Source organism: Pteropus alecto, unplaced genomic scaffold (assembly GCF_000325575.1).
Source record: "Pteropus alecto unplaced genomic scaffold, ASM32557v1 scaffold213, whole genome shotgun sequence".
Taxonomy (NCBI): domain Eukaryota; kingdom Metazoa; phylum Chordata; class Mammalia; order Chiroptera; family Pteropodidae; genus Pteropus; species Pteropus alecto.
Window position 1 is genome coordinate 4,867,785 of NW_006434829.1, and position 11,116 is coordinate 4,878,900.

Genomic DNA, 11,116 nt, shown 5'->3' on the forward strand with positions numbered 1-11,116 from the left:
GGCCGGGGGAGGGGAGAGGCAGATCAATATGGCCTGGGCACCTACTATGTATCAGGCACCGGGCACGAGTGTTTAGTCACTTTGTCTAACCCTCTCAACAATGTACCAGGTCGGTGCTGTCACCGAGGGGGAAACTGAGGCTCAGAGCGGCAGAGCCCCCTTGCTCAGGGTGGTCCCTCCAACTCCCAACCCCGTCTTGCTTCTACCTCACCCTGCCAAGGAAGCGCCAGGCAGTCACGCAGCCCCAACTGGGTAAATTGCATCTTATTTTAAGTGTACTCTGGGGGCTAGTTACACAAAGCATCCTCTTGTGAATTCTGGGACTTGGGGGAAAAAAAATCAGATATACGCTCTCCTGATTTACCTTTTGAGAAAATCTAAACTTCCTTCCTACGTACACCAAGATACGTGTGCGTGTGTGTCAGGAAGCACGGAAGGCAGAGAGGCTAGACCCACGGGTCCCAGCATGAGGCTGTGTTAACGAGTGACAATAAACATTAACATTTAGCAAGTAAGCTGCCCGGGCCTGGCCTGGTGGCCTGCTCACAGCGTGACCCTGGTCCAGGGGCCAACCTCGGCCGAGTCTGGAGACTAGAGAGCTGGCTGCCGATGCCCTCCCTTAACCTCCTCCTACCCCATCCTACCCCCACCCCGGGCCCACGTCCTGCCCGGAAGCTTCACACTGACATGCTCTGGGGTCGGACTGGGTCTGGGCTGCACAGGAACTAAAATGGAAATGACACTGGGAAGCGGCGCACGGAGCCTGGCGTGCTCAGCGTTCTAGATCTTCTTCTGCAGTGTCGAGTCGAGATTTTCCCAGGGGCCTGCAAAGGCCCCGGCATTTGTACACGTCCTGACTCTGGGCCTCGCCTTCTTCATCTGGACAATGGGGATTATTCTTTGGATGAAAGAGGCAACGCGTGAAATCGGGGTCCACTTAGCAAGACGCCTGGCGCCTTGTGACGGCTACTAATGTGCCAAGGCTTTAAAAAATCATCTCGTTTAATACTCACGCTGACCTTATGAAGCAGGCATTACTATACCCATTTGACAGATTAAATACAGACAAACTCAAAGGCTGTGTGTTAAATTACTAGACCAGGACTCTGCAGGTGGGGGGGCAGGAGAGGGGGGTGAGGGGAAGGTCCCAGGAGAGCCGGTTTTAAACCCAGGTGGGATTTCTGTTCTAAAAGGCCCTCACCTGTAATTCTGTGATTCACTCAAAACCGTGAGCCAGGCCTGGAGTCTTCTTAACCCCTAGAGAGCAGGGGAGCTGGCCAACGCCAGGGAGAGAGGTTACAGCCCGGCCCTAACACCTACTTCTGAAGACAAACTGCATCCTGACGATAATCGATAATCGTATGGCCAGTGGGCCGGGGGCTTTCTTGACACACTAACTGTCTGCAAAACCAGACTCTTTCGTTTTCCGGATGAGCCAGGTTGGGCGGAGGGGGAGGTTCGCTGGCCTTCCTTCCCCAGAACGAGGCAGCCCTGGGTCTGGAGGGTTAGAAACGCCAACAAACTCAGATTCCTTTGTGAAGTCCTTACTTATCTAATACCACCACGTTGTGCAAAAGGCTCAGAGTGGTCAAAAATACAAAGACGCTGACCTTGGGATCGAGAGATGGAGAAAGGCAAGTGCTGTGAGCTCTTATATCAGCAGGCCGGGCAGGTGACAGAACAAGGTGAGCCAGGTAGGCCTGGGGAAGCCACTCCCACCCCCCACTCCAAGGGACAGTGCTCCCGCTGTGGCCTGGAGCGGCAGTGCACGTCCGGGGTTGCTGAATCTGATTTCTTCCCAGGATGGCAGAAATGCACATTTCCTGACTTGTCAATATCAGAAAGTTGATGTTTTAGAAACTTCGCGTGTGACTCTCTAAGGTCAGAAGTCAGCTGGGGGTTTTCCTTGGAGGGTGGAGACAACCAGGAGGGGACACCAGGGGGATTACCGGGGTCTGTCTTGACCTGGGCTGGTTACATGGGTTTGTGTGGTGTGTGAACATTGCACGGAGTCATACGTTTAGCGTCTGTGCCTTTCCTCTCAGATAAAAAAAAAAAGGTTAAAAGGAAAATAAACACCAGCAATGTCAAGACAAGTGCAGGCTGGCTGAGGCGCGTCTCCAGCCTGGGTTTGACCGGTGGCGACTTCTGAAATAAGATGGCAAAGGAAGTCGGGCTGTCGACGTGGCAGGCGGGTCCCAGAAAGATGAACACGTGGTCAGAAATCCAGGTTGGAGCTTCCCAGCGGCCAAGGCAAAATGTGAAAGTGGGACATACAGCCGTTTATAGGGTATGTCGGGGCATCTCTGAGGGATTTCCGTCGCTGGGCGCGAAGCGGGTGTCGCGTTATGTTTCGGGGCTTGCTGGCCTGGGCAAGGAAGGTTCTTCTCCTTCACGGAGGCTTCTCCCTGGCACAGCGGCACCCGGTCCTGCCCAGCCCCACCACCCCTTGCCTGGAATGTGAACAGACCTGCTGCTAAGACAATACACAAGTGGGTGCCGCGCCTCGGCGCAGGGGCCTGGCCGGGGAGGGCCCTGCGGCCAACGGGGTGGCTCACCGTGCATGTCCATCATCCCCGGGGAGGAGCTGTTCTCTGGCGTGGTCACCTCCGAGCCACACTTCTCATCCTTGCTCTTCTTCTTGTTCTTGTTTTTCTGGAGGAGAAAGCGGAGCAGAGACCGAGTCACCTGCACGCGGGGGCGAGAGCCTGGGGGGTGGCGTGAAGGTTTTATTCTACTGACCCGTCTTGGGGCCCCCACGTTCCCAGAGGGCTCTCCCTGGCCTGCATGTCAACTCGCCCCATCAGAGGCCTCATCGAGGAGCCCAGCGGAGGGAGGCGGCTGGGGCTGGAAGGCCATGGTCACCGGTTCAGCGGTGGCAGGTCAGCCACGGAAAAACAGACTTCACACATTCCCAAATGGGTTAGGCCCCGGGGCTGCCCTGCTCCCATCACAGAGGGAGGCCAGAGGAGGGGGCTGGGGGAGGGGACGCTGGTGGCATACGGTTCCAGTTTTTACAACTGGAAGAGAACTGTCTTAGAAACAACCTGTGTCCGACAGATTACTGTTCGTTCGTTCGATGTAATGCGACGTAAGAATTAGAGAACGAGGCGGCTCTTCGTTTAATAGCGGGGAACGATCTACCAAAACGTCCACGTTAAACACGTCTCGACACCCCCAGGATGTAGAAAAAGGTGGGAAATGAAATGCCGCCACTCGGGGTGAGGGAGAGGACAGGGAACGGGTGCTGGCGTGTCCGCAGGCACCTGCTCTCTCCGTGGAAGGATCCGGCTGCCTTCAAGGGAAGGAGCTGAGTGGGGGAGGGGGGAGGGCACAGTGACGGGAAGCAGGTTTATAAAAAGGCGCAATGTCAAAAACAAAAAGTTAACGTTTCAAACCTAGAAAGGCAGAGGGCAGATGGGTGGTTTCTGGGATCTTGGGTTGGGGGGAGCGACCGCTAAGTTTTCTTTTCGGGGCCATGAAATCACAGCGGTGACAGCTGCCCGACTCTGTGAGTACACGGACGCTGACCTGCGCGTGTTACCAGAGTGAGTGTTACAGCAGGTGAATCACCCCATTAAAAAAACAAAAAAATTTTAAGTGATGTTTGAGTTTCGTTTTTACCTCTTCGAAAGGACGAAATTTTCAAGAGTTCTGAAGAAAAAAAAAATGGTGGAACCATGTGGTAATTGGGTGTTTAAAAAAAAAAAGTGAAATGCTCCCCCACCCCCGAACCCCCCGCAATGCAGATTCCCAGCCACAACTCTCAGAGATTCGCATTCAGCTGTCCGGGGCGGGGCCCAGGGACCTGCATTTCTTCAAGATTCCCGGGGGATCAGATGCTCAGCCAGGTGTGAGACCCGTCACCGTCACCACAGGGGGAGAGGCTCAGTGGTGCCAGCGAACTGGCGTTTCCCGGGCACTGTCTCTGCAGCCATGCTGGGCTAAGGCCCGTCCATGGGACACGTCGCTGTTGCTCTGTGGCCAAAACACCAGGACCCTGATGCTTCACTGCACGGGGAGGGGACCAGGGCCCACCTGTCCAACATCACCAGCTCCTCCCGGTGGCCTGTCCGACCCCTGACCTCGTGCTTCCCGCCCAGCCGGGAGCCGCCCTGTCCCTCCCGACCGCCCCCTGTATGACATTCTCTCCTTGATCATCATCCAGCTGGCACTTCCCTCGTGTCTGTTCCATGCGGTTCTATAATTATCTTCCCCCCAACGAGGTTATAAATTCCTTGAGAGCAGGGACCACGTCTTCTCTCATGCCGCGGCGTTGATGAGACACCTGACGACGTGCAAGGCGCAGACGGGGGAGCCCTCGAGGAGCCCGGCCACGCTCAGCTCTGCCTCCGGAACAGCCGGTACCCGGCGCCCGCGTTCTCGGGGCGAGCACGCCGGCACAGGGTCAAGAACGGAGCCTCGGCCTGCTGGAGGGCGGCTCGGCCTCGCCTTCCTGGTCCCTTAGAGACCTACCCATCATGACCCCCACGTCACCCGCAGGAGCGAATGGAGCTGTGTGGCTTAGTGCGAGCCACCTTCCTGGAGGAGAGAAGTGTTCGCAGGACCAGGGAAGGCGCCCCAGGCCGGGGGCAGCCCAAGCGAAGGCCTGGAGCTGGGCCGCTCCGCGCTGTGACTGGAAGTCGGAGTAACTGACCTGGGGTCTTTGGGAATGAGTGGCCTGGGAGCCGTGACACGGAAAAACCGCCGTGGGGGCTGCCACCGATCCTTCCTTAAGACCAAGCACAAACGGTGGGGCTCTCAGCCCCGAAGAGATGACTCCCCACCTCTCCGAGGGCCAAACTGGGGCTGGACTGCAAGTGGAGTGGAGACGGGTCCAGCAGCCTCTCTAGCCCTAAGTCAGGTCCTTCTGCTTTCCAAGTGGCCTTCAGCCTAGGCCCCTGCCATGATGGGCAGCTGAGAGCCCCTCTCACCCTCATGGGAGGGAGTACGGAGGGACAGCCCCATCCCAGGGGACTGGCCCCTCATACTTACATCATCGACCTTTGGCTCCGTCACAGGGACCCACTTGTAGATTCGCAGGGATGTGTCACCCACGGTCACCCACTTCTTCTCCCTACGGAGGAGGAGGAAGAGCCTGTTTACTAGGGGCTTCGGGGGCAGGGCCTTCCTCCCTACCCAGCGGGGTCACCGGCCGCACTCCCTTGGGGACGATGTGATGCAGTGGCTGCTTGGGATTAGGAGTGTGAGCTGCAGGTCACGCGGGCGAGGTTCGAATCCCAGCTCTGCCACTCGCTAGCTGGGGCCCCCGGACACGTCACTTCACCCATCTGAGCTCAGTGTCCCCTCTGTTAGACCACGTAGGGCTGTCGACCTCTGGGCTGTGGTGACGGTCACGTGAGACAGCGTGAGTTAAAGTCCTCCAGCTGCCTGGGAAGACACGTGTGGCAAGGCTCAGGGAGAGGGGCTGCCATGGTGACAAATCCTCAGAGGAGGGAACCAGGCCCCAGGATCCTCCAGCCTTCACCCCACGGCGCCAGTGAACAGGGCAGCAGAGAGGGCTTTGGGCCAGCCAGGCCTCCCTGGGGGTGGGGGTGCGACGGGAGTCTGGGGTCAGTGGGAGGAAGTGGACACACAGCGTGCCCTGCCATCGGGCGCAGCTGAGGGGGGTGCAGCTGAGGAGAGCAAGGCTGCCCGGTGGCCTCGCCCCAAGGAGGTCCCCAGACGCTGATACAGAGGGGCTGTGACAGGGAAGCCCAGCCCCAGCTGTGGGCTGCAGCTGAAAGGACACTCCAAGGCCCCACCCCTTGGGCACCTGTTTTAGGGTCTCAGCTCTCAAGGCCCATGTCTGGCCCGCCCCTTCGCCCGGCCAAACCCTAAGCTCCCCAGGGACAGCGTCCAGGACCCCTGGCTGCTGTAGGCAGGTTTATGGACGAGGAGGAGAAAACTCACAAGCCACAAGAAGGAAAAGAGGCGACCGGCTTCCATTAAGGATGACAATGACCACCCTCCCCTCCCCTCCACTCTGCTCCAAGCCACTGTCATTCTCTAGATGACTGGTGCAGCTTCCCCAACTTCTGTCCTTGACCCCCTGCAGTCTATAAGACAGGTCATGTCACTTCCTGCCCCAGACACTGAGAGTGACGCCCAGAGGCCAAGCACCGGAGGGCACCTTGGCTCAGGGAGAACCCGCCAGAGGGAAGAGCTGGGACGCGAAGCCAGGCGGGTTTGGCGCCGGGGTCCGTGCTCCTCACATCAGGCTCTGCCATCTCGGGAAAAGTGGGAGGTCGCAGAGGATCTGTCCACTGCTCAGTGAGGAAATTAGCTGACTCAAGGGACTGACAATGGGATGTCAAGGCCAGACACACACCTGGTACAGGCGGCAGAGCTGCCAGGAGCCCTCAGCAATTTTAGTGACGAGGTTCCACCAGAACCAAGAACCACCCATGCCATGAGCACCCCTGTGAGCTGTCTAGCACCTTCTCCAGCCTCCCGGGCCAGACCTCAGTCTCGGGTCCCCCAAAACGGTGCCTGCTCGGGTCCCACACATTCCCTGCTGGAGGGCGGTGGGCCTCGTTTTCTTTATTATGCTAGTGCGTTCCAGGGGCTCAGCGCTGTTCACACGTGCTCTAATCTTCCCACAAGCTCACGTGGCAGGGACTGTCACCTTCCCTATTTGACGGGCAAAGAAACTGAGGCACGGGGAGGTCAAGTCATCAAACCCTCTTTGCCGCTGTGCTGTCTAGAGCAGCCTCTCGGGCCCTCATCCCTGCCCCTTTTAGTCCAGAAAGGAGGAAGGAAAGGCAGAGATCTAAGTCACTTCCCACCCACCTCCTACCTCCTGGAGGCAAAATGGACAATCCACGATCCCAGTCTTTCCCCACCTCTATTCTGAACGATCAGAAGGTGCCAGGAAGGGATGGGGTGTTCCAAGAAACAGTCCCAGTGACAAAGCAACAATCACAATAGCCGTTGCGCGCCGAGGCTTCGTGCCAAGCGGTTTATTTACAGGCCGTCTCTCCCAGAGGTGGCCAACAGGCCCATGAAATGGGGACTACTATCACCCCACTTGATAGATGAGGAAATGGGAGGCCCAGAGAGGTTATACCGCTAGTTCGTGGTCACACAGCTTAGGTGACGGCAGAACCAGGACTGGACACGGGCTCGGACCCCGGCATCCACCTCCTGCTATTCTGTTATCCGTGAGAACGAAGACTCCGTCCCACAGGCCACATTGGTCACAGAAGCTGGACAAAAGTGCATGTTGCTAGCACCCCGTGCAAGTGACCAAAGACACCTACTACACACAAGCCCTGGACTGGCTTCCTTGGCCTGGGCCCTAGTAGGTCAACAAATCCGCTGTTTGATTGTGTTTAAAAAAAAAAAAAAAGGAATTGACTTGCAATATGCAAGGCACCTTTCAGGGCAGAAAGTGTACCAGATCTGGGTGTGTGTCACACCTGAGCCAGGGTGGATGTTTGCAGGTGCTTCCCAGGGAGGGTACGGGCCCTGCAGGTGATGAGCTCAGCGCGGCCAGGTAGGCTGTCACTTTGCCCCAGCTGGCGACCCTTGGCCCGAGCGCCCAACTCACCGTGCTTCAGTTGCAGTTCTAGGTGTGGACACTGAGGGGCTGCCGGACAGAGGGGAGAGTGTAAAGAGCCCGCCCTCAGGCCTGCAATCCAGCCAGCAGCCACCCAGGCAGCGATGGGGCCCCGAACTTAAGGTACAAGCCACTGAGCCAGCACCAGGGAGGATGAGAGGAAGCCCCACAGATGTGGCACGTGAGCCTAGGTGTCTCATCAAGCTGGTGGCTTGAGAAACACACAGGGGCTCAGAGGAGCAGCTGAGTTCCCACTGCGGCCCCCCAACTCATCGCGCACGCAGGGCACACGGCCTCCACCCCCAGCGAGGGCATTAAGCTGAGTTATTATTTTGCAGCTAGGGAGGCGAACAAGTGTGTTTCATCCGGCCTGCGTGGTACTTTTAAAAATTTGAATCGATTGCCAAACTTAAAAGAAAAAGTCAGACAACGTAGAGATCCAGTTTCCTGGCTACTCGCAAAAACTCAATCTGACCACAAGGGACACACAGGCCCCTCCAAGGAGCAACGGCACTGTCCAGACCGGGCTCTGTGGCTCCCCCAGGTCACCCAGCTCTCTCCACCTGCAGGCACTGGGCCCAGATTCACCACGATCAGCAGGCCGCACCCCAGCCTTGCCGTGAAGCTGCCCCTGGCCGCGCCCTAAGCCCTGCTGCCTTGATGGCCCCTGGTAACCAGCCTTAAGTACCTCTCTTCCCCATCAGACTTGGACTCCCGGACGAAAGGACTAAATGAGGTCCCAGTTGAAGGACTCAAGCCTCAAACGCTCCTCCTCGGCTCAGGCTCCTATGCAAATGACAAGCACCTATCCCAGATTTTCCAGGCCAAGGCCAATTTCCAATGTTCTCCCAGGTCCACTCAGGTCCAAGGGCGAGACCACCTTGGGGTCACCTGTTTCCCTCGAAGACAGCTCTAAACCCTTCACTCTGTATTCACATCCCAAGGCTGGTCTTCGATGCCTCAGGAGGCCTGGCCACTGGCTAGCCTTACCCTAACGAGGCCCAGGCCCGCTTGACCCGCCCTGTGCCTGGCAGGTGGGCACTGCCAGAGGAGCTGAGGTGACGCCCTAGGCACAGGCCTGTCCCTCCCTCAAGGACAAGTGGAAAGTCCTCAGAAAGTCTTCTGTGTCCACAGTCACTGAGGGACCCTTCAGACCAAAGGCCCGGGGGTCGCCGGCCTAAGCCTACTTCTCAGCTCAAGCCAATCTCCCTCCCTGATCTTCTCCACTCACACTGGGCCTCCTCGCCCAGTTTCCCAAAGAGGGGCGCACCGTTCTGTCCCTCCTTCAGCCACATTCTGGCTGTCTCGTACTCACCGGCCTGCCCTGCTGGGACACCAGAGGGAGAGGAGGAGCAGCCGGCAGCTAGGACAGGGTGGCCACACTGGCTGCTGGCTTTATCCGGGGGTAGGGGAAGGGTGGGGCTGGCAGACTGGGGACTGTCACCGGTCACCGGGGCCGGGAGAAGTACCACCCTAGGCTTCCGGGCTGAATGTTACGCCAGATACCTCCATTCTCCTCTGGGGAAAATATAGGATTGCGAATTAAATTTGAATTTCGGATAAATAGTGAATAATTTTTTTAGTATAAGTATGTCCCAAATATCGCATGGGACCTACTTAGGCTAAAAAAATTTTTTTGTTTGTTTTAAAATTATTTCGTTGTTATTCTCCGGGGCACTTGAGATCTTGCTCGCCGGCATATATTGTCAATTTCGCTCAAATAAACTCTTATAAAAATTCTCTACAAAAAAAAAAATAAAATAAAATAAATTCCGTTGTTTACCTGAAATTCAAATTTAACTCGGTGTCTTGTCATTTTATTTGCTAAATCTGGCAACCCAGCATCCCAGCCAGCGGTGAGCTGCGTGGTTGGTGCCACGCAGTTAATAAACAGCCCGACGTCTGGAGGACTGACCGGAAGACCCGTTTGAAAGGCACAGTGCAGGTGAGAGTTGGCTTCTCGGGGCTGGGGAACCCCAAGAAATAAGGCCGAGTCTTTCTTGCTTAGAAGAGGCCGGAGGAAAAAAAAATATAAGCAAAATACAAGTTTCTACAGAGTCCACTGACAATAAAGACATTTGAATGGGGATAAGTGCTGTCGGAGATGTGACCGGGGAGAGGGTGAGAAAGTGGCACAGGACTCCCTTGCTGCCATGGTTAGAGAAGTTCCCATGGTCTGTCCAAGGTCAAGGCCAGGAAGTGAAGTGGGAGCCCAGCCCTGAGGTCTTGAGAGGACATGACATGTCTCCCGAAACACAAGGAGAGAGGGAGATAAATTCTCCTCCCGTCCCCCAAACAAGGCCTGGACTGCAGTGCGCTCAGCGGCATGGAAGGACAGCAGGCCGGCTGCTCTGGGGCCGGCGGGGTGGAAAACCTCACAGCTCCATCTGCCCTCCCTGCAGAGCAGCTGGCAGGCCTGCCCCACGGGAGCAGCTGTCAGGGTGCCGGGGCCTCTGCCCGGCGGGAACCTGGGGCAGGAGGCCCTGCCGCACCGCCTGGAGCACAGACAGGCAGCTTGCCGCCAGGCCCGTCCTCACCTCCAGGCCGGTGGCAGAAGAGACTCAGGCCCAGGCACCAGTTCTTTCTTGGCACAGGCACTAAGATAGGGGACAACTCCAGCCTCCCTCCTGGGAATCCCACGGGAGAGGGGGCTGTGGGCTTGTTTGCCTCTGTGTTCTGGCCTGCAGCTGTTTCTGCCATTTTTAAATGGCTCCGGTCCGGCAGGGGGTGTCCTGCACACTAGGCGAGCTCCCACAACGCCCAGGACTTGGATCTCAACTTTGGAAAGCCTCCCCTTCTCATGGTTCTGAAAATTCTTTGTCCCATTGGAGCCAAACCCAGCCCTCGGCCGGGCATCCAGCCATCTGCAGACGGCCCTTTCCATAGGAGGCCCAGGAGCACGTGGACTTTATTGATTTTCCTCTTGCCTTTTTTTTGTTGGGTTTGACTCAGAAAGGACAGCTAACTTGTGACACGGCTAGACTGGATCCTCGCCCCCTGTGGTTTTTACAGACCAAGGCGTTACTCAAGAAATGACACCCCTAAACATAAACATAGCCCACCGCGGGGGGGCCTGCCCAGTTTTCAGGCTTTAGATAAAGGGTCAGGACGAGCCCGCGGGCACTGACACCCGAGAACATCGCGGCTACTCCTCTCCGTCCCTGACCCTGCTGAAGCCGTGGGAAAAAAAAAAAAATAATAATAATAAAGTTGAAATCAGGGAGCTGGGAGTTTTCAACAAGTCTGCCCCAACCTGGCGATCTGCGGCGTCTCAGGCCTGGCCCTCGGGCCGATTGCGCGTCAGACCCCGGCGAGGCCGCGCGAACGTTCAGTCCTATTAATTACAACGAGGCCACGCTGGACACTCGGGCGCGAGCTGGAGAAACACGCGCGGTCGAGCCCGGGCCTCCCTTTGCCCCCGCGCAGAGAACAAAAACAACGGCTCCCTTCGCAAAACAAGCACGAGCTGGTCGGGGAAAGGCAGACGCGGCCCAGGACCGGTTTCTGGCCCCAAACACTGGCTCGCCCGAGCCCCGCGCCCGGCCGGCGGGCGCG

The 11,116-nt window shown here is 57.3% G+C and overlaps 1 protein-coding gene across 2 annotated transcripts in view; it reads right to left on the reverse strand.

The window, feature by feature from the left end:
• The window catches only part of BCL7A (BCL tumor suppressor 7A), a 16,663-nt gene extending 10,943 nt beyond the window's left edge, over nt 1-5,720 (reverse strand). The window contains exons 1-2 of one of the 2 annotated variants that reach the window (XM_025045537.1): nt 4,996-5,720; nt 2,559-2,655 (exon numbers count right to left, since the gene is read on the reverse strand). In XM_025045537.1, the coding sequence (XP_024901305.1) occupies nt 2,559-2,574 (16 nt within the window). In that variant the 5' untranslated portion in view covers nt 2,575-2,655; nt 4,996-5,720. The remainder of the gene's footprint in view (nt 1-2,558; nt 2,656-4,995) is intronic. The other variant, XM_025045538.1, reaches the window with a different exon arrangement.
• Between the last annotated feature and the right edge of the window lie 5,396 nt (nt 5,721-11,116).